The sequence below is a fragment of the Trifolium pratense genome, linkage group LG7, assembly GCF_020283565.1.
Source record: "Trifolium pratense cultivar HEN17-A07 linkage group LG7, ARS_RC_1.1, whole genome shotgun sequence".
Lineage (NCBI taxonomy): Eukaryota > Viridiplantae > Streptophyta > Magnoliopsida > Fabales > Fabaceae > Trifolium > Trifolium pratense.
The window spans coordinates 12,067,005-12,094,666 of record NC_060065.1 but is presented as its reverse complement, the minus strand read 5'-3'; the positions used below and the strand labels follow the sequence as shown (position 1 = coordinate 12,094,666).

At 33.6% G+C, this 27,662-nt stretch overlaps 2 protein-coding genes across 9 annotated transcripts; one reads left to right on the top strand and one right to left on the bottom strand.

The window, feature by feature from the left end:
* Positions 1 to 4,221: 4,221 nt before the first annotated feature.
* Positions 4,222 to 14,072, top strand: LOC123897018 (protein PLASTID TRANSCRIPTIONALLY ACTIVE 10). Of its 2 annotated transcripts, XM_045947515.1 has the most exons (13): positions 4,761 to 5,566; positions 5,655 to 5,714; positions 5,823 to 5,852; positions 6,496 to 6,569; positions 7,280 to 7,361; positions 8,008 to 8,081; positions 8,203 to 8,269; positions 8,853 to 8,945; positions 10,649 to 10,825; positions 12,635 to 12,685; positions 13,186 to 13,337; positions 13,419 to 13,747; positions 13,806 to 14,072. In XM_045947515.1, the coding sequence occupies exons 1-13, from the start codon at positions 4,835 to 4,837 to the stop codon at positions 13,856 to 13,858; spliced, it is 1,974 nt and encodes a 657-aa protein (XP_045803471.1). In that variant the 5' UTR covers positions 4,761 to 4,834; the 3' UTR covers positions 13,859 to 14,072. The 2 variants fall into 2 exon arrangements, with proteins under 2 accessions (XP_045803470.1, XP_045803471.1); XM_045947514.1 differs by having other exon boundaries at positions 4,222 to 5,566; positions 13,419 to 14,072.
* A 508-nt stretch (positions 14,073 to 14,580) lies between these two features.
* On the bottom strand, positions 14,581 to 20,259 carry LOC123897017 (transcription factor GTE10-like). Of its 7 annotated transcripts, none has more exons than XM_045947510.1 (11): positions 20,142 to 20,237; positions 18,049 to 19,443; positions 17,493 to 17,541; positions 17,211 to 17,369; positions 16,526 to 16,596; positions 16,355 to 16,424; positions 16,155 to 16,235; positions 15,961 to 16,076; positions 15,637 to 15,703; positions 15,399 to 15,529; positions 14,581 to 15,326 (listed from the first exon to the last, which is right to left on the bottom strand). In XM_045947510.1, the coding sequence occupies exons 2-11, from the start codon at positions 19,375 to 19,377 to the stop codon at positions 15,057 to 15,059; spliced, it is 2,343 nt and encodes a 780-aa protein (XP_045803466.1). In that variant the 5' UTR covers positions 19,378 to 19,443; positions 20,142 to 20,237; the 3' UTR covers positions 14,581 to 15,056. The 7 variants fall into 7 exon arrangements, with proteins under 7 accessions (XP_045803466.1, XP_045803464.1, XP_045803469.1 ...); XM_045947508.1 differs by having other exon boundaries at positions 17,205 to 17,369; positions 20,142 to 20,227; XM_045947513.1 differs by having other exon boundaries at positions 19,963 to 20,161.
* Between the last annotated feature and the right edge of the window lie 7,403 nt (positions 20,260 to 27,662).

Below are 27,662 nucleotides of genomic sequence, written 5' to 3'. Positions count from 1 at the left end.
TTATGTTAGGTTAGTGCAATGTAAACCCTAGCCTCTTTTGCTCCTTTTCTATTTCTCTCTTTGATTGATTGTGTAGTTAACATGGTATCGAGAGCTTGTTTCGATCCGCTTGAACCACCTGTTGGCTTCTGATGGCGAGTTCTCAAAAAATTTGGGAACAAAATCGTGAATCGAGTTTCTGGATTTTTGAGTTACGGTTAATGGTCTGAATTTGTTGATTGTCGTATCAGTAGTTGTCTGCAAATTATTGGGTTATTCGGTTTTGATTGCCTCTATTTAATTTGTTCAATTGCATCTCAGTTCTCTTGGTCGAGTCTTTTGTTTGATTATTTGTTTCTAATTGACCGGTCTGATTTTGTGATACTCAGTTTTCCACATCACGTGTTTGATATCAATACTATTTTGATAAGGTAGGTTCTATGTGTTCAGTTTCTCTTTTTGAATTCTATTATAAAGTCTTGAAATTTTGTTTTGGTGGGAGCATTGATTGTTTTTTTTTTTTTTTTTTTTCTGTTGTTGTTGTTGCCTTCTAGTGCCACCGTATGTAATTCTTTTACAATTTGTGTTAAGATATAGTTTTTGTTTTTCCGAGGCAGTTTAATGTTTGGTTTGGTCTATGGCGTTGGTTGGTTCTGTTTTCATTTGGATATGCTTAGTTTAGATTATTGCAGTTTGGTTTGGTTTGTTTTGTTATGGCTGGTTTTGTTTGCTTAGTGCTTCTAAGGTGTTTGTGAAAAGTTCTCATTGAAGAAAGATTTAAATTTTTGGCCACCACTCATGTCTTTGATTGTCTTCTTCTCTATGGCTTTTTGTTATGGTATTAGTTGGTTTGATTTTGCAGTTTGGTTGAATTTGAATTTGTTTGATTTGATTTTGTTTGGTTCCATTTAGACTGGTCTATTTGGATCGTTTGGTTTGACTCTGGTTGATTGACCATCTCATCCCTATTGACTTTCTTTTTGTTTAATTGCTCCTCTCTGTTGAATTCTTCTGTTTGGTTTGTTTCTCTCCCTATTGGTTTCTTCACTTTGATTGTTTCTCTCCCTATTGGTTCTATTTGGTTATCTCTCTATTCTTCTGTATTATCACTTCTCTCTGATGATTTCTTTTGTCTGATTGTTTCCCTCCGATGTTTTCTTCTGTTTGCTTCTCCTTGATGATTGTTTGGTCTGACTTCTGTATGATTACTCCTCTTTGTTGACTTTCTTATGTTTGATTGCTGCTCTCTGCCGATTTTCTTTTGTCTGATTGATCTTCTCTCCCTATTAGTTCTTTTGTTTGGTTGCTCATCTCTCTATTTGTTCTTCTGCTTGGTTGCTTCTCTCTCTATTTCGTTTGGTTATTCTCTCTACCTTGGATGGTTTGATTTGGTTCAATTTGGATTGGAACAATTTGGTTTGGTTTGCTGTTTGGTTCGTCTCATTGGTTGTTGGATTGCTCTCTATTGGATATGAATTGTGATATTAGTTGGATTAGATTGATGAGTTATTGGAATAATTTTGTAACAAACTTAAAGCTTAGTAAGCTTTAGCTTGAGGGGTAGCATTAAGGAGTTTATATTATTATGTTTTTCATTTTGTTTGACAAACTCTCGATGCTTCTTGTTGTTGCATCGTGAGTTTGAGGGTAGATGTTAGATAATAATAAATATGGGCTTATGTTATTGAGCCCTTAAAGCTTTTAGGTTAGTATAGTTCATTAAGTTCTACTATATATGTTTTCTTGTAACTTTCATTATGTTAGGTTAGAGCAATGTAAATCCTAGCCTCTTTTGCTCCTTTTCTATTTTTCTCTTTGATTGATTGTGTAGTTAACACACCAATATCTCAATCTCCGACCCACCCGAGCTATGGCCGATTCTATTGAACGAAGCTTGTCGCACAATACTTCAATCCCAATTGAAGTGAAAATTTCATGTGCTTGCTTGAGAATTCCCAAACTTATTCCAACCCAAAAGCTAATCGCAATTAGCTACCATGGATGTTATCTTCGGATCAATCGTTTGAATAACAATAGAGAGATAGTGATTGAAGAGAGTGAAAAAGATAAAGGAACTAAGTTAAAGTTCTCATAGTTTATGATTTTTGCAATGTTGTTATAGGCAGAATAAAATGAAGTGACAACAAGGCAACTTTAGTGGTCTAACACGAACCGGTTCATTAAGAAAACATGCACCAGTTCAAGAAATTTATTAAAAATAAAAAACAGATTGAATAGCTTATGCACCGTCTGCAAGAAAGCCATACACATGTTCAAAATCCCCAAAAACTTAACAATGCATCAGTTCATCAGTGTAATGCACCGGTTCCTCATACTTTTTTTTTTGTTTGAACTCTAGTCTCGCCACTAATGTCCCATATAGTTTACCAACTGAGTTTAGCTTACATGACTTGACTTTTCATGTCTATTTTCCCTTTCTTAAATTATTTGTTATTTAATTTTTTTTCTTAGTAATATGGAGAAAAACAATTAAAAAAAATCTAACCGTATTTTTTTTACTCTCATGACTCATAACAGTATTATGCCTTCAACCACTCAAAATCAAGTATAGGCGATTCAAAATAAGACAAATTTTAATATGGATCAATGACACATACTGATCCATGATAGGGGTGTAAAAAAAATCATTTATGCATTATTCATCCAATCAATTCACTAATGGATCCATCTATAAGTAAAAAAAATTGTTAATGGATTGGATCTATCCACCTAAATTTTAAAATCAATGGATGATTGATAGTTATTAATTTTAAATCCAATGGATAGCCACTTTTAAAAAATAAAATAAAAGAACAAACAATTTCAAAATAAAAAATTTAAAAATAAAAAAGTTAAAATTAATTCTTAATAATTTTTAGAGATTCATCATTACCAATCTTTTAAACCAATTAATCATGATTTAGATGAATCAATATACTATATCTTATTGTAGATCCTCAACCCTGCTCTCTTTTTTTTTTTTTTTTTTTTTTTCTTTCACAAGAATTATATTTCTCTTTTCTATTATACCGCCTTTGTAGAAGTAGATATAGATATACTTCATCCGTAACACTTTAAGCAAAAAAAACACTTTCTAAGTTTATTATATATTTATTGTATTTGCTCCATAATAGACCAGATACACTAAATATACAATGAACCTAAAAATGTATTTTTGCTTATAAAGTATTATAAAGGGAGTATGATTTTTGAGGTATGTTATTTGAACAACAATTTTAAGACAATTTTGAGATCTTTCATTTTTTTTCTATTTTCATTGGATAAAAACAATAGAGAAAGAACATGAGAAATAAAAATTGTAAAATAAATTATTAAAAATTAGTTATTCAAATAACCTTTCAGAAAGATTAATTAAACCACTGCTCTTCATACACTCCTCTTGCCTTTCGGTCCTAGTTTCTTTTTTTGAGTTTTCTTCTTCCTCCTCTACCGATGAGGGGTAGTTTTAGATCATTTTGGCCTAAAATCACCCCTTTGCATATTTTCACATGGATTGAGTCTTTTAGTTATTTTTTTTTTGTATTTGTGTCATCGTCGTCAAAGTGCGGCGTTGTGTTGGTCGTCGTCTTGGTACGATGTTATTGATATTTTGTCTTGTTGCGGTATTCGTTTAGTTCATATTGAAAAATCAACTTCAATCAATTGGAGATTATTTGAGTATTAACATTGCAGATCTGGAAGCATGGACATTCCGGTGACTTTAATTTTATCATATTATTTGTAGATATTTTGCCGTCGTATGCTATTAATTTGATGTTGTGAGTTTGTTCGCAGATTATTTTTTTATTTGTAATGATATTGAATTTGTATTACTCTATTAATGGCTTTGTCTAATATGGAAGAGTTTCACATGTGTTTCATGATGCAACACTTGTTTGAATCGTTGGATCAAGTTATTCTACAAAATGCTTTCATGTTCCCTCCACACTATATCAACTTTTATTTCCGTTTTTTCTTTTTGACGAAAAAAAATCACTTTAGTTTTTCTTTTCATTTTTTTTTAATTTACGAAATTTTATTTATTTATTTTTGTTCAAATCTTTTTCAAGCACATAGTGTACAACAATGACAAACTAAAAAAACCCAGAAATTATTTCCAATAACAAATAATTTCAAAGTTCAAGAATATAACTGCTTCAAAAATTCAAGAATTATTTATAATTATAACTGTTTCAAAAAAAAAAATTATAACAATAAAAATGATTCAAGATTTATTGATCCTAATTAATTTGTCCACGTTTCTCTCCTCCCCCACTCTTGAATGTTTTCTTCATCAAAATTTCTGCTATTCCCTATTCATCACCATTTTCTGCCATCGTTATAGAGAAAAAATTTAAAGTGAATTTTTTGGTGTTGTTACCAATTTCTTCTTCCATACAATTTCTTAGAAAAAGCTATGTTTTTCACAATGAATGAGTGAGTGGGTTATGTGAAATTAATTGGAGCAGAGAGATAGATGAGATTAATTGAGGAGAGAAAGATGAAATGAGGTTGATTCAGCAGAGAGAGATCTGGGATTAATTGATGAGAGAGAAAGATTAATCCAACATAGGATAATGTGGTGAGGATGTAGGATATTAGGATGTACTGAATCCATCTAACGGTTAAAATCAAGTCTTGCATCATGCAAGGCATTAGTGACTTGTGCACAGTAGAACTCGCCCTCTATTAATTATTAGAATGAATATTTTTTTTTTCTCTCAAAAAATAACCTTTCAAGATTTTTGTAAGTGAAAACTAACTCGGTGCTAAGTTACAATTACGCTAGTATCCAGTAGTATATCTACAAGCAAAGTAATGCTGGTTCTGTGAAGTAAGTTGGTGAAGTGGAACAATGCAAGTCTTCCCCAACTCTTATCTTTTCACTTTCCCTAAACCCCTAAACCCTCCCTCTCCCCTTCTCCACTTCCACCGTCCTCCTCCTCCGTCCATACTTCATCAAAAATCGCCACTCACCACTGTCGCCAAGTCCTACACCTCCGACGAGTTCCCCGTCGACGAAACCTTCATCGAGACATTCGGCCCCAAAAGCAAGGAAACGGAGGAGGAAGCTCGAAGACGCAACTGGATTGAACGCGGCTGGGCTCCCTGGGATGAAATCCTCACTCCAGAAGCCGAATTCGCGCGTACGAGTCTCAATGAAGGTGAAGAAGTTCCTCTCAGTTCACCGGAATCCATTGAAGCTTTCAAAATGTTGGACCCTAGGTACCGTAAGAAGAAGATGGAGGAAATGGGATTGACGGAAGAGGAGTACCTCGCGAAGCAGTTCGAGATTAAGGGAGAGATTCCGGAGCCGTTGGTGACTAAGTGGGCGGGACCTTTGGTGGTAAGGTTAGTGCCACCGCGTGATTGGCCGCCGAGAGGGTGGGAGGTGGATCGGGAGGAACTGGCGTTTATTCGAGAAGCACATAAGGTGCAGACGAAGAGAGTGAGGTTGGAGGATATAGAAAATGGAGTTAGAACTGAAACTGATGATGTGTGTTTGGATAGGTATAAGGTGTTTTTGAAACAGTACAACGAGTGGGTGGAAGCTAACAAGGATATATTGGAAGAGGAATCTTATAAGGTTTCAATTTCATACTTGTGCATTCATGATTTTTTTTTACTTCGGTTTATCTGGATTGTTAATGCTAATTTTGATGTGAATGTGGCAGATTGACCAAGATTATTACCCTGGTAGAAGGAAAAGAGGCAAGGACTACAAGGAGGGCATGGTAGGATTTGATGAATTTCGTATTTCTTCTTTCTTGTTGGTATGTCTTTGGAATGTGAGAAAGTAAAGTTGTTCTGGTGCTAACTAATTTTTTTAATGGTTTTTGCAGTACGAGCTACCGTTCTATTATCCTGGCCAGGTAAGCTATTAAGCAATTCTTAGTTCATGAGACTCATATTTATGGATTATTGTACTCTATTGCTGTTGTCTATGAAGCAGATGCTTTACTTTTTGTCAGTATTAAGATTTCCTATGGGTATTCATGTGTTTTCGTATACAACCTGGCTGTTACGAATTACTACTATCATGGTTTTATGTGCATGGAACAAGCAAGCTAGCAAGCATAGCATTGTATATGTATATCATTCTATGCTGCTTGGAAAAAAATGATTTTATATGGAAGGCTTCGACTAGTCTTCAGTAGGCAAATTATGACATGAAAGTTGCATTTTTCAATTGCTGACTGGAAAATTTGTTTAAGAAAACTATGAATAGCTGAATTTACCCTTTAATGTCAGCATCGCGTTGTCACAGTTTTTTTTTTTTTTTGGCTTTGCTCAGTTATGGTGTCTCTAATTGGACAACTGTATTTGTAATCCAATGGATGATCCTATTTTTGTTTGGCTTTATTTGCATCCATATAATTGAAATCAGTCCTTTTCTGTATCATAATTCTTAATAAATAAATATGTAATTCTTTGTTTTTTTTTGTTCCATTTTCATAAATGCTTAAATGATAATTATGTGGAATCATTAATTACGTGGGAAATTTTTCATTGCAGGTTTGTGTGGGGAAGGTTACAACTTTGCATCTCTATCAAGGGGCATTTGTTGACATTGGCGGGGTATATGATGGGTACCTACCAATCCTTATGTCCATCTTTTAAGTGTTCCCTTAACTTTTCTGCGTAGGGTGTTTATTTCCTCATTGTTTTGGATGCTGGAGTACTACTCAAGCAATATTGAGTTGCTTCCACAATGATATTCTTGCTAAGTTAATAACTATAGTTTTAGATTGTTTAACGGCATTTAATGCATACATAATCAAATATCACGGGGGACAAAAATAACAATGGGACAAATTTCAAAATCGGGAAAAGCAACTTCACAAGCATCTATAGCAGCACTGAAATGCTCCATTGACATCCAAAGCCATCAGCAGTAACAAAATAAGTACCAAAAAAGTGACGAGACACACATACTCGAGACTGGTTAAATCTTTGGACTTTGGATGCATTCTTTTGTTAGAAAATAAGTGGTTACCATATTGTCTCTTTTGTATCATGTGGTAGCCCAGGTTACTAAAAACTATTCAACATTGAAATTGTTTTCTCTTTCTTTTATCTTTGACTAGGAGATATTGTTTTCAATGTATACACAGCCATGGATTATGCATAGTTTCTTTTGTTTTTTGCAGCTGTGTAACTAGCACTTCATATTGTTATCATGAGTAACTTAGAGGCTTTACTTCTGTGGCATTGTTTATCTTGTTCAGTATAACTGTTTTAGCTTTTACTTTTATGCAAGTTTTCTTCTGGAATATTCATCGACTGTAATGTGTTCTAGGTGGGTTCCTATAAAGAACAATGATTGGTTTTGGATTCGCCATCATATAAATGTGGGTATGACTGTCATTGTTGAAATTACGGTGAGTGTTTCAGTCACTAGTTGTCACTTAATATTTACCTTAAATTACTTAATAACACAATGCTGAAGCTTTTGTAGTATGTTTTGACCCATCGCTACAAAACTAGTTTGGAGCTGCATTTTTTTTCATGTGTTATATTCATGTTTTGAAATAGGAACTCTAGCTCAAATTGTATTATTCATGTTTTGGCACATTAGGTGTCCAATTTTCCAGTTTATGGCTCACCTCATTCCAAAGGGAAATGGGGGGATATGTTTAACCCAACTGTGGACCAATCACAAGCCTTATCCATCAAAAGGCTGGTCTATGTGTCGGACCTGGGCACCTATGACCCCAGTGGTTGATGGGTATTTATTTTATTTATCCATTTTTGGTACTCAGAAAGGTCTAGTCTTGTTTCAACTTTGCACTATAATTCACCATTTAACCATGTCATTGGTTGCATGTGACTGAAATTGTTCTGTGCATCCATATTTTAAGCTTTTCTGCATCGTTTTACAGGCAATGTAGGTAGGATACACACGGCTATATGACTGATTCTATAACATATACATAGTTCATTTATATCTTTTTTGAGCATAAGTGGACTTCTTTTAATGATTGTTTACTATAGACTCCTTAACTCATTTGCAATTTTACTTTGTAGGCAAAACGAGATCCTTATCGCTTCCGGTTCCCAATCGAACTTCGTTTTGTTGATCCAAATATAGATCATCTGATGTACGATTATGTGTTTGTGATGTTCAACCTCTATAAATAACACTTCATAATATATAGTTAAAACACTATTAATTTGATTACAATTGATAATTTTAACACATTTTTCATTTTCATACTTCAGCTTTAACAGATTCGAGTTCCCACCAATATTTCACCGTGAGGAAGATACTAATCCTGATGAATTGCGGGTTTGCACTTTTCCCTAAACCACCTCAATTTTTTTGCAGATGGAAAATATTTTTGCATTCACCAAACTTCAAAGCTCTTTGTATTGTAACATTGCTGTGAATAATCCATGCTTTCATTTTCTGAAAAGTAAAAGTTCAAATGTATATTTATTCTCTAAGGATTTGTCGGTATCTAATTATACTTAATGCAAGATATTGTCTTTAGGTTTGTTTCCAGCAAAGTATCTGTTTGGTTGGGTTCTAAAGTGATGCTTCTGCACACCAATTTAATTTAACAAAAAAGAAGTTTCTGTTTGCACAAACTATTATAATCATTACCTATCAGATGCTAACGGCTGGATGATATTATTTTAAAAAATTGGATTCTGTGTAACTTCAGATTTAATTCAGAAAATTAGGGGCAGATTGATCAATTGGACTTCATCTTGTAAATATTAATATGATACTTTGGGAATTAGTAACAAAGGTTTACCTTCTAACAAAATCGTTGGTACCTTTTCAATACCATTCAGTTATTCTTGATATCAAAATTAATGCTTTATTATGATCGCATTTTTTGTATTTGATATTTTAAAATTTGCAGCGTGACTGTGGAAGACCTCCTGTTCCTAGAAAAGATCCAAGAGACAAGCCAGAGGAAGAACCTCTAGTTTCTAATCACCCATATGTCGAAAAGGTTTGTTCTGATGGACTGTTTTTAAAAATTTGCAAGGGACGATTAGAGTGACTGTTTATCTCATGCATAGGCTATATTGGTCAGTAGAAATCATTGATGGTTCTTGATTATGGCAACTTTCTCTTAACAAGCACACGGTGGTTCCAAATCCTTGTGAGTGCATAGGCTTTTTTAGTTTATAACCTGTTTCCACCCTTATCCTTAGGGTGGTCATGGACCCCATATGAGATCCTATTCACACCTCCATAATGTGAAGCCAAATAAGAACATTCTAAATGTTTCACATGAACCTGTGTCTGTCACTAGGATCTGCTGTTTCATATATTGAAGCAAATTCTCTCATTTAAATGCTAAATCTGGTCTCCTCAACCCTATCTTGGTACTCGTCAATTCAGTGCTGTTGTAAAAAATGAGACCACAAAACTAATAGAATAGATTGAGGAGGTGCTTATTTATGATTCTGTCATTATGTTAACAATATTCCTGGGCAACTCCGGACATAGAAGATAAAGGGTAGTTTTATAACTGACTATCCCACCCTGATAATGCGTTAACATGACTGAGCTCATATAGCTAAAGCTTCTGATGCTACATTAGCTTTGTGGTAATGAAGCTATCCTTTGTTGATTGACATATTAGAATTTGAGAGGCCTATACTCAACCACAAAAGCTAGCTTGAGAGTTGAGGTTTGCACTACACTTATAAAGGCTATCTTTGCCATATCTCTAGCCAATGTGGGACTTCTAACACACCCTCTCACGTCCAGGACTGAACAAGCTGGAATGTGGAATCAACAACAACGGGTGCCCCAAATATGGGAGGTCTCCACAACAAACAACAAATGGATCTAGGATAGACTCTGATACCATATTAGAATTTGAGAGACCTATACTCAACCACAAAAGCTAGTTTGAGAGTTGAGGTTTGCACTACACTTATAAAGGCTATCTTTGCCATATCTCTAGCCAATGCGGGGCTTCTAACAGACATTTAAAATGCATAATATTGTGTGACAATATGGATCTCAAATTAATTGGCTGCTTTTTACTAGCTTCGTCCATTATTTCCTGATTATAACTAGTATAACTGCTGGTTTTAGTCTAAAATACTTCAATTCTCTTGATTTCATAAAAAAGTGTTTTGTTTTATTATATTTATTATATGCATAATTGATCCATCACCTACACTCACTAGATATTGTGTCCTTCAATGGGTGACAGTTGAAACTCTAATATGCTCTAAGAGTAACGTGAACATAACATACTTATTATAACATTGAAATGCAGTTAAAATATGGACTGGTAGATTGACTTTAATGGGCACTCCATTACTGTGCTTATTTAGGGCCCAGTTCAGATGTTTCAAAGAAAGAACAGGGGGTTGCACCAAAAAAATAAAAAGAAGAGGGGCTGGTAATCATAAGGCACTTAGGGCAGGATGACAATTGAGGTGGGGGAGTCTGTTAGAACAGGCAGGTGGCTGCCAATCAATGGGTGAGAGTGCTTGGATTTGATGGCGGGAATATAACCGAAAGATATGGAATATGTTGGAATTTTAGGCGGCTTAGACCTAACGGAAGTGGATCATTCTGTTTCTTGCATCTGTGATATGTTCTTTTCTGTTTTTTCCTCGTTCTTTCCTGAAATTATGGTTATAATCTTTACTTGCCCATCACACAAATGCATTTTTTTTTTTGTTGCAGTTGTGGCAGATTAATGTAGCTGAGCAAATGATTTTGAATGATATGGATATTAATCCTGATAAATATAAAGGCAAAACGTTGTCAGACTTGGTTGATGAAGATGATTTTAATGAAGAAAATTCAGTTCGGCAAACAAAAATTCAGTATAAGAATGCATTAGTGCCAAAAGTAACTATGGTGAGTACTATTCTTATTGTTATTTTAGATAAGAAATAGTTATCGTTCTCTGAATTAAAGTTAGGAAATAGGAACCAATCTTGAACAACTTAGCAAAGAAAAATCAGAGGTAAACAATGAACTTTTTGAATCAGATCTAAATTGGATACTTCAAATGTTAATTTAGTTTTCAATCCCAAATATAGCTTTGACATGAGCATGCTTTCAGATTATTTTAACCCACAAATCTTAAAGTAGAAACAAAATAGATTGAGAGAAACAAACAAGTAACAGAACTTATGGGTGCGTTTGATCCCCTAAAAAATAAGGGACTGGACAGGACAACTCTAGTTATACTGTGTTTGATTGTAAAACTGTTTCAGGGACCGGACAAACTGGAAGGCAAGGGACAGGACAAAAACAAAAATTTTTGTCCCCCACTAAACCACAACACAACTTTTTGTCCCAAGTACAAGTTGTATAAAATACCAAAATACTATTTTATTCACCAAACATTGTTAAGCCAAAAAAATGTTCAATATCATACAAGTTTGTTCTGTGTTGTTCTGCCATGTGTTGTGCTGTTATGTCTTGTACTGTTCTGTCTAGTATTAATCCTTTAACGGATCAAACGCACCAACTAGGGCCTAGGGGCGAGCCTTGTAGAACAATGGGGTAGGCAAGGACCCCAATTTATTTTATTTTATTTGAATTAATATATACATTTGTATATTTAGCCATTCCAATAATATAATTTTAGCTACTCCAAATAAGTTTGTTTGGAAAAAATTAACATTTGTATATTTTTTCATCTTGTTTTGTCAGTTTCGGTCTTTACAACTGTAAAGAAAGTCTGTTTGGCAATAAAAATTGTCAAGACAAAATTGAAACAAAATAGGCATGAGTTTTTTGCAAATATATTTAAATTATATAATTAACATTTAGTTTTTAAATATATTTTATTTTTATATTTGTCTCCCTCATAAAAGTTAGTCTAGCTTCGCCGCTGGGACCAACAGTAGAATAAGAAAAACAGAACCGGATTCAATATATTTATGGAAATGAAGGTCCAATAGGGTAGAGGTGAATCAACTTTCTTTCCTGAGGACGTTTTTATTTATTTTTATTGAGTCTGCCTTCGCACAACTGGCACATGGTATTCATAGCTGCTGGTCTCGACCGGTGGCTCAACTTGAACCACTGGGCTTACCCATTTTAGATCATGCCTCCGTAGTTTTTGGTAGTTAAGCCTTCCATTTCTCTGCAACTTTTGGAATGGATGGGACTTTTCCCTCTCCAACTGGACTGGAATAAAGGAGGGCCGGTCTGGCTTGTGATCTTAGTCCGATAGCTACTCCTGCCCCACCGTAACTAATCTGAAAGTCGTGGGTTAGAATAAACAGAGGGCGACTAATCAATCTCTCTTTGAAACCAGATGCCCAGAGTTTTTATTAGTAGGGCTAGGAGATAGGTGAAGAGGGACAGACAACCAAGCTAAAAGTTCTTCCATTATGGCGACTCCGAAATTTTACACTACCACCTTATCCATCCATTACTGGAGACGAAAGTTGCTATCCCTAATGCCTCGCCCTCTCCCTCAAGTCGGGAGCTAAACCCATCTGGATGATGGTAGATCCTTTGTAGTGACTATGTGAAGCAAATCCAGAAAACCAAAAGAAAGAAATCCAAGCAATTTAAGAATGCTTTATCGTAATCTAATTTAAACTGTTGTAGGTTTATTCTTCCCAACAAACTTTTACACTTTGAACTTACATTCATTTGGTTGCTTGTTCACTTTAAACTTATACCTGTTGTTTTTAACTTTGGCAGAAAACTAGTGTCAAAGAGCTTGACTTAGAGGCTGCAATTGCTGAGCGTGAGGTCAGCTTTCCTTTTATTTTATGATAAAGATAATTATTGGCAATGCATATTACACTGCTGGTTTTAGGGACCACGTCATGCCTTTTAAAGGATGCCTTTCAATTTATTGAACATAGTTAAAGGCACTAAAAAATCAATTATTCACTGCATGAGTTCATCCTTTTTTCATAAGCATGGTGTCAGATTCGCTGCTAGCGCTTTTGTAATTTCTGATGACCAAAATGTTGGCAACTCTAAAGAGATGTATGTCTCAGAAATAGTGTCCTTACGAACATAAATTATAAATTCATTGACCACCAAGATCATATAGCTTAACTTATCCTACTCTGTTGGGACTTCAGTTTATCATCTTGACATTCATTTGTGTTATGGATATTTTCTTGAATTGCACAAAAGTTTCTTGACAACCAACTTGCTATTTAAAACTTCAGTTTAACATGCGAAGAATAGTTGTGTTGTTCTCGTTCAAAAATAAAAATCTGAGATAATCCCCTTTACAGCACCATAGGAAACTATGGAAGGAAGCAAAGGACAGAGGTGAGGAATACAAAATCACCACATTGAAGCGCAATATTGAGATGGATGAATATGATTTCATGCATTGGCGTAGATCATTTGAGGAAAGAGAAGCATTGATTAGAGACATCAGCTGGTACTATTGTATTAATGTTCTTCATTCTCGTTTCCTGATATGATGCATGATTTTTTTACCTGTCTTTCTCCCTTTTTACAGTCGCAAAACTCTTGGTCTGCCATTGGAGGAGCCAGGAAGGTATGTAGATGCTAGTTTTTTCGGTAAAGACAAGTACGATCCTGAAAGTCCTCTGTATCGATATGATTATTGGGGAGAACCCAAGAATTCAGAAAAGAGCAGGAAAAAGCGGGTGATAGATATTCATAACCAATCAATTGTGGGCAAGAGTAATGTTTGGTTTGAAATGTCGTACGAAGATAGCATCAGACATCAGCCCGATGGGCAACAGGTTGATGAGTATACAAAGCAAGGTGAAGATGCTGAAGAAGAGGAAGATGATGACGATGATGATGACTTTGACTTAAGCATTCTGAGCAGTCTTGGCAATAATGTCTCAGATAAAATTCATGTTAACGGGACCGAGACTTCTAGACTGTCAGAAGGTCCGTTTGAGGATTGATGATATAAAAAAGCACTAGTGAGAAAAATGTGTACAGTTAGGCTATGAATTATGCAAAAAATTTGCATGTTATTCGCAATTTAGTTAATAGTGTTATTCGTGATGTTTAAGAAATTTGTCATGGAAAGATCATCGCAACTGTTCCCAAAAACAATATATTCTCTCCCTCAAAAAATTAATATATTTGGTGTAAAAATGTAGACCAAATACATTTATTGTTTCATTTTTGCTTATATTTTAGGACCAAAGGAATACAACATGTACTTCTTCACCTAAATTTTAATATGAAGCTCGATAGCCCTAATGTTAGTCGCATTATTTGAGACATTTAATTTGTGCATACCCTAATAATAATAATAAAAGTTAGTTGGTAAATATATTACATGTAATACGTAGCAAGTGAGGATTCAAACTCTCGTGCATGTTAGTTGCATTATTTGAGACATTTAATTTGTCCATACCCTTTATGAAATTATGAAATAATAATAATAATAATAATAATAATAATAATAATAATAATAATAATAATAATAATAATAATAATAATAATAAAAGTTAGTTGGTAAAATATATTACATGTAATACGTAGCAATTGAGGATTCAAACTCTCGTGCATCTACTTATAAATTCTATCCATTCTATCCACTTAAACTACTTTGACTACAAAACAAAAAAGTAAAAAGAATTGTAAAAAAAACTAGTAAAAGGGATTTTAACACCAGCAGCTTCAGTAAGAAGGTATTTCAAGAATAAAAATAGAATGAATTGATTTCTACCTCGGATCTAAAATACTTTACATTACAATGTGAGTGAAGTTAACAACTCAAGGTCAGGCATAGAACTCGTTACCAAGGAGTTCACTTTTACGGGCAAAACTGGGTATATCCTGATCAGTACAAACTGCAGATGCAGATACTGAATCCCTTCAATAAATGGGGACTGCACGCAAGCTATTCCACATGTTCAGAAACCATTTCCAAAGTTAAAACCGAATTTAATCAGAAAGAAGAAAAACTAAATCCAAGCTTCATGCCCTTTTCTAAGTTTTTACTATCCCGTCCTAAAACTTTCCTAAAGAGTCCATCCAGCATCCAATCATACAAAAACTGATTAAACTCCAAACTCCAGGGCAGCATCACTAAATCCAGCAACCACTGCTCAGAACCACCGTTTATATATTTTTGTTCAAATGATTCGACAATTAATAGGGGTACACATCAATCAATTTCTCCTTCTTCTACATCTTTTGATGGCTCTGCAGTAATTTCGGGCAGTTCTTCCTCCTCATCCTCATCATCAACCTTCATGTACAATCCTAACTGCTCTAAGGGATTTCCCTGCAGCTTGATCCCACCAAATCCATTCTGATGATCATCTGGGCTCACCTCCTCTTTGAAACTTAGTGTATTTTCATCATGAACAGCACTAAGCATCTCTAGATCTTCCAAAAACTGACAGCTCTCATTGATGTCAACAGTTTTCTCCATCTGCAAACAGCTATTCAGTGAAACATACCATGAAGCGGAATTTGTATTTGGACATATATCTTTCTGGCTTACCTTTTGCAAAGCCTGACGGGCAGCTTCTCTCTCTAGTTCCCTCTTCCTTTTGGCTTCAGCTGCAGCTTCTGCTTCAGCTTTCCTCCGAGCCTCTTCTGCAGCCTTCGCCTCTGCTTGCAGTCGAGCTTTCTCTGATTCACAAAAAACAAAACTATCAATCAGAGAAATCATGAAAAAGAAGGTCGGCATCTAACCATTTAGAGTAGAAACATTACAAGGTAAAAAAGAAAAAACAAACCTTCCTTCTGCCTTCTCTCAAGTTCTTCTCGCTCTATCCTAAGCTTTTCAGGGTCACGTTTTTCATCCTGAGATCAAGTTGGAATTGAAACACCAACTTTCACATAAAACTTGCAAAAATGTTGGCAAAACTTTCACAAAATGCAGCAATGAATGTAAGTTAACAATTAGCAGATTTGCTACCTTAGCAAATAATAGTAATTCCCTACGGGTGAGACAGAGACAAAAACTGAACACTTAAAATTTTGATGCTTAACAAACCTGGCCTATTCTATTAATGCAACAAATTAAAACTGCAACTCCATGTTACCCCCCCTTCACCAACCTTTTCAAGGGCTTTCTCTTGAGCTTTCAGTATGGTGTCAGCAAACCGGCTCCTTAATAAAGCTGCACGGTAGAGCTTTTCAGGAGAGACTTGCCTCTTAGCCGCAGCACTCTCCCCTAAAATGTTACAGCATGAAGGATGAGATCATGCCCCAAAACTAATAGTAGACACATTTCTGCATTTTTCAAGCTTACCATCTTGATGGCTTTCTGATTCAATAGTAACTGGCTTAGTCTGCAAACTCTGGTCAACCTGGCTACCCAGGTTAGTTGAATCTATACAGGAAAGAGATAATGAGAAAGAAAGCAATAAAGATGGACAGATCCTCATAAAAAAGCATGCCATGAAACTATAATATGCACGGTTACAAAACACAATCAACTTTGAGACCCACCATTAACAGTTTCTGGATTACTAAGATCCCCCCTGTTTTGATCATAAGTCAAGCCAGGTCCTACATTTTCCTGCAAAGTGTAGTGGTTTTTAACATAGAAAATGGTAAAAGCAGAAGAAAATTGCATTATATGAATAACATAACATTTGATACTGTATGTACCCCAATCACCTTAGAACTCACAGGTGCTGACGCTTTAGCAGTATCTAACTCACTACCAGATGAACTACTTGAATCTGAATCTGTGGTGCCACAATTGCAACAGTCAGACAAAAACAAATCCGGCAAAAGTAACAAACAAATCAAAGTAACATTGACATGACATCGCAAGCATTTCCTTACATTCAAAACAATAAAATTAACCAATGAACAAACAACATATTGAGTATACACTTCTAGCTAAATAAATCACACGTGCCTAGATGTGAAGTCTAAAAGAAACTAATGTTTACGATAAAGACTAAACTAACTGCAACTGAGTTCAACCACAAACGATAGAGGATATAATATGCAGACAGGAAAATAAAAATATTAAAAGTTCCTGCTGGTGATTGAGTGAGAGGAATATCATCAACAAGGCAAACAAAATTAACACTAAAATATCTGATGGATGAAACAGTCCAAAATTATTACATAAATTATACCTAAAATCTTGATTGAGAGCTGGAAAAAAAAAAAGTAAAATAGTTTAAGGACTTAAAAATCCATAGAAATTTAGTTTGTATGACAGCAACGAAACCACAACTAAAATCTAAAAGAAATAAAAACGGGGTTCTGGGTATACACATTGCAATTAGAAGACTACAAACATATCCTGCAATAGGAAAACATATCAAAAGTATGCACTAACACGAACCACTGGATGATGAGCCAGATTCACTACTAGAGCTGCTTGAACTGCTGCATTTACTGTTTTTGTTGGCACCATCTTTCTCAATCTCTAGTGGAGGATAATTTGAATTAGGAGGATCATTCCCACCAACAATGTCCACATCCTCCTCAACCAGTTCATTGCCTGGCATTTGCAGATGAAAATAAAGGATTGTGAATAGAGTCCAGTCCCGTTAATGTTGATATTTATACCATAAGGATACAAAAACACTTGGAAAGCGAGAAGAAAAAAAAATACACAATATACCTTTGGAAGGTTGCATTGATGAATTGCTAAACCCTGACTCATTAAGAAGCTGCAGGAAATCAATCAAATTAAAAAACATCAGTAAAATATTTATCGAAAAAAAAAAAATCAGTAAAATGAGATATAGAAAATAGATGATAGATGATTTACATACAAACATGCATATAGATCACTGCATTTAAACACTTTTAAGTGAGGATGCCCTTACAGAGTAAGGCTTTGTTTACGAGTTGGATTTTGGAGGGTTTTGGAGGACAGGTCTATATTTTGATATATAGTTAATATTTTAAAATAATTAAAATAACATGATAAATGATCATATAAGACTTCAATCACATTTAGATTATTTTAAAAAAAAGAAAAGTAAGCCCTCCTGTCCAAAAACCAACTCGCACACAATGCCCAAGGGTCTAACACATTCCATGCAATAATTAATATATCATAATTTCATACAATTTGTCAAATTTATTCATCTAAAATACATTGATGTAACATATGCTTTTGACATAAATGTAAGCGCGCACACACATACACACGGAGAGAGAGAGAGAGAGACCTCCAATTCACACTGTCCAATTTTTGGCTGAAATCTTTGCTTCTCGAGCATAAAATCATCAAGAAGCTTCCGCAATTTGAATAAGGTATCATCACTTAGAACATCAATATCAATCTCAATTTCCTCATCGTTGGTTTGCCCAGCATTGTGACTTTGCTCTTTCAAGAAATCCAAAATGTTTTCAGGCAACTCTCCAAGCATGTCCTCCAACTCTTGACTCAATTTCTGCTTCTCCATGTCACTCATAATTCTTTTGACAGGTTCTGGCTTGGTATTAGTGTTATTTGGTGTAATTTTCTTCTTTTTCGTGGGGGGAATTGGGTCAGGAATTTCAGTTTCTACAAAAATAGGTTTTGACGGCTCAGATGGGACACGATGATCAATGTCACGAATTTTCTTCTCAATGGACTTCCATTTTGTTTCAAAGGCTTTACTAAGTGTTGCTGCGATGCCGTGTACATCATTGCCAGGTGGATTATATGTCATGGCATTTGAGAAAGTCAGCCTCACATCAGCAGCAAAATCTATAGGACTAGAATATTTTCCAGACGTTAGTTTACTCTTTACAGTACCCAAATCCATTGGATGTTTGATGACAGTGAAATAATCTGGAATGTTCAATTTAACAATATCAACTGGTGCATTAAAAACCCAACCATATTGATGAGACATCAAACGGTTAAGTAAATTCTCGCACTGTTTCATCAATGTAGCATATGAAGTAGTCATCGGTACAACAGGTTTTGGGTATTCAAATCGCCCAGACATTCCTTTTTTTGTCTTGGGACCACTACGTCCTGGCAAGGGTTTCTTTTTGTTACCATGTGGCACTGATGCTTGAAGTATACTGTGTTGGCTCTCCAGATGAGGCCTTTTCTGTCCCACACTGCAGCTCCTAATGTCACTAGATGGAGATAATCCAACAATGTTTGAATTCATACTGTCAATTTTCTTCTGAAGTTTCCTCACTTGTTCAAGTTCCCAAGTTAATCTCAATTTCAAATCCTTTCTCTCCCTAGCCGACATTTTAGACAACGAGAAGAGTTGAAATGGTACATCAAAACCACCATAACCATCACTTTTCAAACCAGAGCCTTTCCTGCTAGGGGCATAGGAATCTGCTGATGCTGCAGGCTCCATGTCAAGCCTTCCCGAGCTACCCAACCCATCTGATTCACCCATAGTCTCTACAACATGACGGAATTCGGGAACAAAGCCAGTAGTTGCATAACCTTTGGAATATTTTCGAGATTTCCCCATGATTTGTGAATGAGAGTACTTTCTGGATTCCTTTTGTCCAGCAAAATCTATGGGAACAGTTGGTGCCATAAGATGAAATTCCAACAACTGCACATATCAACTACGGCAACAAGCTTTTCACCCACACAACAATCTCTGAAAGATCCAAAATTATTTTCAGATGCAAGAATCAAGTCTTATCCTCCAAATTTTAACGCAAAAAATGATAAAACCCAGTGATGGGTGCACTTGTCTCATACCCAAATAGAGTAATTTCACTTTATTGTCGACAAATTGCTCTCAAAATAAGAAAAACCTAAACTTTATTATACGGGCAATAACACCGAATTCTTCTCTCTTCTTCCCAGGTGCAAGAAAAACATTGATTAATCAGTAAAAACCCGCAAGCATTTCAAAACACAAATGAGTAATCGAATGCAAACAACAAGGGACGATTCCTCAAAAATCCTTATTTTAATCACAAGAAATGCGAACACCCGAGTAAGTTGGTAGCCACAATCAATATTCGAAATCGAAAATTAAAAGAGAGGGTTTCCTGAATTAGCGAAAATGAGATGAAATGGGGAAAATGAGGATAAAAATGAGATGCATAAACCCTAGATCGAGAGAAAATGAAAATTGCGCGAAACCCTAAGTAGGAATCCAATTGAAAACCTGGATATATCTAGGAAGAGAACGCAAACGCAATGTACGAGTCACGAAACCCTAACAACAACACAGCATCACCATCCTTCTCTTCTGAGAGAGAGAGAGAGAGAGAGAGAGATCGCTCCTTCGCAGTTACTATATAAATAAATAAATAAATAAATAAATAATAAACGAAAGAGAGATACGCGATCGTTTTGCTGCATCCTTTCATTTCATTTGCCTCCCCTTTTAATATCATCGTACCGTCAGTACCGCTTTCCCACTTACTCCATGTGGAAACAGCAATTCTAGAGTGGGATACACACCTAGCACTCATACATTCCCACGGGTCAATTCATTTTTTTTTTTTTTTTTCCGGCTTTTCACCAGTTGAATTTGGTTCAGGGGTCAGTTCTGGCATTAAGTGGTTCCAGCCCCCTTCCGATCGCAGTTGTGGGGGATCGAACCGCGGTCCTCTCTACCAAGTTCAGCACCAATCACCACTGAACCAACTAACGATTGGTGGGTCAATTCATTTTTATTCCATAATATTTAACCTTGTCATTATATTATCTATATACCAATAATAAAGGAAAAACTTCTCTTTTGGTATAGCCTATTTTCTTTCCAATTTTACCCTTTATTTATTGCAAAAATCTCAACAAAAAAAAAATTAAACGGTGGAAGTTGAAGTCGGTTATATCATTTCAAAAACAAAATATAACTACTCTTTGAAATTAAAACACAAAAACAAAAGAAAGGAAAATCTAAGAACTTAAAATAGATAGAAAAAGAGGAAGAAATGAGGAATGATGGAGCATGGCAACCACATTTTTGTATATAGAAAAAAGAGGAAGAAATTGTGAATGAGAAATATGACCATTTAAGCAGAACTGTAAGTAAAATGGTAGTCGGCACTGGAATGTTTGACTTTGACTAAAAACTTACCAATTATCTCTTGATTTTATTTTATATTTTTCTATTTTGATTTCATTTTACTTTAAAAATAAAATGGTTGCATTTTCTTAATTGTTTTTGTGCGTTTTCAATTCCATGATCTCAGGTTATATTATTTCTTTGTCAAGGGTGGAATTGAGGTTTTATGTCTTTATTAGAAAAATACAATTTCATGTCTCTTCATCAAAATTGTTGGGTTTTTGTATGTTGGCTACATTTTGCAAAAACATCTTTTAGCCAAGTGTTGAGACATATGTGCGTACACCAAGTGTTGAGACAGATGTAACAACACTTGTATGGCTGATTGTTCGCGCCAGCTAGAGTTTTTATTTTCTATTCAATCTTTCGAAGATTTGATTGAAGAATTATTTCGTGGTTTCTTACACAACAAGGCGCACATGGTCTATTGTTTCTGAAGGCAGCCGAACCCTAGGTCTATTTTCTAAATGAATAAAATAACTTTTAGAAAATATAATATTTGTTTCAAAAATATATCTTGTGAAGATTGCTGCAGAAAATATAAAAGATTTATTTCAAATAAATCTTTGTGCTTCAAGAAGATTAGAAGATTTAATTTTAAAATATATTTACAACAAATATATTTATGGGAGGAATATTTGATGCAAAGAAAGATTTGGTAAAAATATATATTTTTCATCTAGAAGATTTATTGGAGTTGAAGCATTATGAAAAGCCCACGATGCTCTGCTATTTAAAGGGTGCTGCTAACCCTGTTTTATTGACCGAAACTTGAAGCTAAAATAGAATATCAAAGATGTAGTCTTTTAAGGGTTTCGTGTCTTTAAGCCACTCTCTAGGAGAGTTGGTGTAAAGTGAACCACTCGGGTTGTGAGATGGTCACTATGTCCTCACTCAGAAACCTCTAGGTAATGAGTTGAGTATTGTACTTGGAGGAAGCTTTTAAGCAACTCCAAAATTGTGAACTTAGTCGTTGGCTAGGTGTTAATGTCATTGAAGTGTGTCTTCATCTTTGTCAAGGAGAGTGTCTCCATTCTGTTGTTATTTAAATCCTTACTAGTTGTAAGGTTGAGGGGAGTGAGACGGGGTCTCATATCTAGGAGTTCCTAGGTAGAAGTGTCATTGGGTAGGGATTAAGTGAGGAGTTGTAAACGGGGGAGTTTAGCTCTGAATTAATACTGCTGATAGTGAATTTCCTCCTGGATTTGTATCCCCCAGATTAGACTGTTAGGCTGAACTGGGTTAACAATTATGTGTGTTATTTATGCTTTTCAGTATCTGTTTTTAATGCTCTGCTTTATTGTTCTCTCTGTTAAGACAAGTGTTACGACAAATGTCTGAACATCGTGGACAACACTTGTCTACTGTGTATCAGAATTTCAAAAACTATAATTAATTTTTTAATTTTATGCCTTTATTTTTGCTTAATTTTAATGTCTCTCTATTCATAATATTAATTTCATACTTATTTATTGTCAATCCACAACACACATGTAAAAACAATAATTGAGAAACTCACATCTTTTTTTTATTTTTTTTAATACTCACATCATATTCTTAACATTAATCATAATGACATTATTTACAAACAGAAAACATGTCTAGAGATTTTAACTTATGTACTTTTGTTTGGTTTTTGTTTTTAGATTTAACTTGGTTCGTGTGGTTGATGAATATTGATGAAAGGACGAAGAGCAATATTGATCAATTGATGAAGTCAATGCATCTAAATTTTGGTGATCAGGTACCCTTAAAAGTGCAATTAGGAATGCGTTGCAGACTCTTCAAATTAATTTAATAGATATCATATTCACACATTTTATGTAAAAGAACACATTTTAATATGATCTTTACTATTTTGTCATTGTTAACTTTTAGTATAATCTTCACTATTTTGTTTTTTCATCTTCTTTTTTTTTGTTCATTTGAAACTGGTTAGAAGAGGAATAAAATTTATACATGTATTACAACTATTCATCCTAATGAACAGATAATTGGATTGATGTTCTGCATTTATGAATTTTGACAATTGATTTATTTTGTAAAATTGATGTATATGAAAAATTGTGAATAATCTTTTACATTTAATTCAAGATTTTTATGTGATTTAATATGTTATTTTCCAAAAGCCAACCATTCATAAAAAAATTTAAAAATAGATGTATGAAAATTTAGAATAATCTTCGACATAAATGAGGATAATAGAAATGTGTATCACACAAACGGGCACGGAACGTGCCCGTTTGGCCACTAGTATATATTAAGTTAAAAAAATTATTCTATAAGAAACAAATATGTTAGAAAATTTATTTAAAATAAAAAATTTAAAAATTTGTTATATAAAATATGAGCTAAACTGTTAAAATAATTTTTATATATCGGTGGTAAAAATTTATCTCATAATATTTTAGAACCATTAAATTATAAATATTTATGGTAATTCAATAAATTTGATAGTGATGAACTTTAGTATATTAATAGAGTTGCGTCGTGGAGTTAAAGACAAGTAGGTTGAGATATGGCAGAAAAAGTTATTATGTAAGCAGTTTTTTCTTCAACAGGCCTACCAAAGAAGGCAACTAGCCTGACAAAAAGAATCAACTTCAACTGGATTGACCTTGTCTAAGGGGATATATCTTGGATATTTTCATATAATAATTTATTTTAAAGTTAATTATTATATTATTAATTTATCATTGAATTATCATCACACTTTTTTTTATTATTATTATTTATTGTTGGTCCACTCTCAATTTACCTAATTATGATTCCTAATTAAAAGGTTTCGGTTAATGACTTTTAATATTGTAACATTGCTTTTTATTCCTAATAAATAAGGATTATGGTTGATTAAGCTATGATATATTGCATATATAAAGGAAGGTTGAGATCGGGTATGGACGGTGGGAGAAGAAGAAGCAAAAGATATATATGGGTTTGAGAATGTGAGGAAAATATAGTGCAACATGAAGAAGAGAGAAAAACATATATGATAAGTAATATATAAACTAAGTTCCCTTGAGCATCCAAAAAGTAGTTCTATGAGACCTTGCTAATTCACGTGCAGTGCTAGCAAGAAGTGACTGTTGTATCCTGGAGGGTATTAGCTATGAGACCAACTGCACCGGGTAACTTACCTGTGGTGGCGAAATACTCTTAAGCCCAGTTCAATTTGCACGCCTCAGTCAAAATTGATAAGCTTTTCTTCTTCTCTATTTTACTAGTCCCACACCCGTGCGATGCACGGGTGTTATGCGGTATTTTATATTATAATATTGAAAAGTCATTCGTATAAATTGAAACAATAAGTATTATGAAAATTATAATAATAACATCAATAACAACAAAATAATAATAATAATAATAATAATAATAATAATAATAATAATTAAAAAATGATGTAAATATAAGATAGATATTAAAGATGTGTTTATACATTTCGAAAAGATTACAATGGATCTTATTGCATCTACCAAAATAAGTTGGTAATCCATAAATTGTCATGTCACTGTGAAAACGATTTGCGGTCATACTCATACACTGTGCATTTGATTCTTAATTGGACACTATAATTCAATATATAGTATAAAAGATTAATTAGTGCGTATAATTTAGTAAAAACTATTATTATTAGTTGAGTGGGTGTATAATGAAAAGTCATAGGTATATAAATGTAGGCATATGAAAAAGTGTATAAAGATGACAATGATGTAAGTAGAAGTGGTGTTGCATTATTGAGTGGTTTAATTGGATATAAGTGGCTGACGTGGATTAGGGTTAGATTAGTGGTTGCACAACTATCTAGGAATTATATATATAGATATAGATGTTTATACATTTAAAAAACTTATTTATACATCACATTTGAAGTTACTTTGGTATCTTCTTCATTAACATTGATTAGCAATATCTTTAACTCATTCTTCAAAATAACTATGGAAATGACAACATATAATTGACCATGGAAAACAATCGATGTTAGTTTTTATTTATATTATAAATCTCATTGGAGGATTTTGAGTTGGATAAACTACTTCATTATCTCTTACCAAAAAACTACTGTATTATCGAATTTGACATTTATATTAATTTGAAACTTATTGGAGCAAAGATAAACCAACTTAACTCATACTCAAATATCGAATATGATAAAAATCATATAAGGCATAACAACCATTAGTAAATTTTATTTTATCTATTTTTTTTACTAACATTAGAAGGTAGTCCTGACAATCGACCAACTCCTTATAATTACAAAGATTGGACAAAAGATTATTAGCAAAAACATTAACTTTTTTGAAATAAAATAAAATAAAATACACAAAATAATAAAATGAAAAAAAAAATTAAAATGAATAATAACCCAAAACAACAACAACAACAATAATAATAATAATAATAATAATAATAATAATAATAATAATAATAATAATTATAATAATAATAATAATACCCCACATTAAATGGATGTAAGTGGATGATGTGGCTAAATGAAAGGTTTTCATTAGTTTGTGGATTAGGGTTTAGATAGTGAATTCCACAACTATCTAGGATTTATATATATAGATTTTATTTTATTTTATTATGTTATCAATTTTATTTCATGATGTATCATATTTATTTGTACCAATATTTCTTTGATTTATATTAATGAAATAATTATATGTCATATTTTTTTCCAACAATCTTAAGAGTATTCGTTTTGAATTGACATAGAATTATTATTATAAAGTATATTTGTTACTAATTTTATTTTGTGATTTGTTTATACTATTGTTAATGCAAAATGATTTGCGTGACATGTTGTGGGCAATATACCTGGAGCTTGGTGAACTTTTTCTATAGGAAAATGACCATCACATATTGTGAAAAACACTTAACAAAATTGTAGACCATCACATATTGCGGATTAAAGAGAGTGGGATATGATCACGAGATTCATGAGTGATGCTCTAATGTAAATGGTTTGCAATTCACACAAATCATTAAGTTAATGTGCTAAATGAAGGTTATACATACCTCTGTTTGGCTATTGAGGAAGTCAATTGATTCTGTTGAGTTATGGCATGGTGTGAATGACTACCCGCAAGTTCTATACTCCTCTTCCCTTGAAACCATCCACAAGGGATAAGGTACATGTTTCTAATTTCTAAATCCTAGAAGTTTTGTTTTTGTGTATGTTGAAACTATGACTGAGTTGAATGTGTAGAGTTGATAGTAGCGATTTTTAAAGCTAAAATTTTGTTGAGCATAAATTAAAATGTCCACTTGAATTTGTGCGAAATATATTTTATTGTGGGGGCATAATTATATAATTAAAGTTAATGTGTATATATCAAAAGTATTGTTTGATAAAAAAAAAATCATTTTATCATGAAAGATTATTTTGCTTATTTATTATGTGATTGGAAAGAAATTGAGAAATTTTGGAAATAAATATATTATATGTTTTTATGAAACAAGTGTGGTTGTTGGGTATGATTGAATAAAGAGATATAATTATTCTAATGTTTTTGTGAAAATAAAATTACCCTATATATTGATGTGACCATGTTTTGGTATGAGTAGTACTCTTTATAAATTATGAATTTGTTGTCAATAGTGAGTTTATGTCTTGGTTTATTACAATGTTTATTCTATATATGTGAATTGCAAGATTTGAGAAAAATTGGAGATACTATATTTTGGATTGCACTCGGTAGTGATATATTGGGGTGATATAAAATGAATGGTTTTAAAGCTTTAGTACTTTCAAACTTTGATTTCTCCAATCGGTGAATAATATTTTGTTGTGCTTATATTGTTCACTATTTATATGTATGTATATATATTGTCCTCTAATTGTTATTCAAGTGATGCAGTAAGGTTTTGTCTCACGGAAAAATGTTGTGCTTTCTCGGAGGAAAATTGAGGAGATATTTTATTGAGAAATTCCATGACCTGAATATGTGATAGAAAAGATGTCACTTAGAAATATTCTAAGTAGAGTTGAATATGATTTTGACTCATGAAATATTTGAGAGATACCATAAACTATAATATGGTATATTGTGGATTATTCATTGTATTAGAATAATTCAATGATGTTTAGTGAACTTTGTTGATAAGAAAATAAATATTTGAGTGGATTAATTTTTCCAATGTGGGGGTTTGTCGCTTGGAATTCTTTCGAGTAGACTTGGGTAAATAATTTGCTTGGAGAATTAATTCTACCAAATGTGGGGGTGGTGTCACTTGGAAATTTTCAAGTAGACTTGTACCAATAAATCTAAATATAAATGTAATTTCTCCCTGAGTGGAGGTGTTGTTTATATAAGAGCCTATGATATTTGGCAATAGATGAAATATTGATTAAGAGACGTCTTAGTCAATGTATAACTAATTTTGTGAAACAGCTGTTGAGTAATATATATATAAAGGATCCTATGATAATCTCATAGAGAAAGAATCTAGTGGATGATATATACATCGAGGTGGATGAATTTATGTCCAATACAAAAATTGAGAGTGATGGTAACCCAACATAGATTGTGAAAATTCGCAAGGCTATGTTCATATGGGTAAGAACAAGTCACTTGTCAATTTGAGGAGACACTATCCAATTTCTATTTGAGTTCATCCCTATGGTGTAGTATGATGTTGGATGGTGTATACTACAGCGATGGAGGTTGAGTTTATTCTCTTAATGAATCTATAGCTCATGAATGAGTGGTGTGCTTGACTGTGGTGTACACTTGATAGATTCACCTATATGAGTGTTGAGATGGGGCCGCCTCCATGAAAGCTTGGGC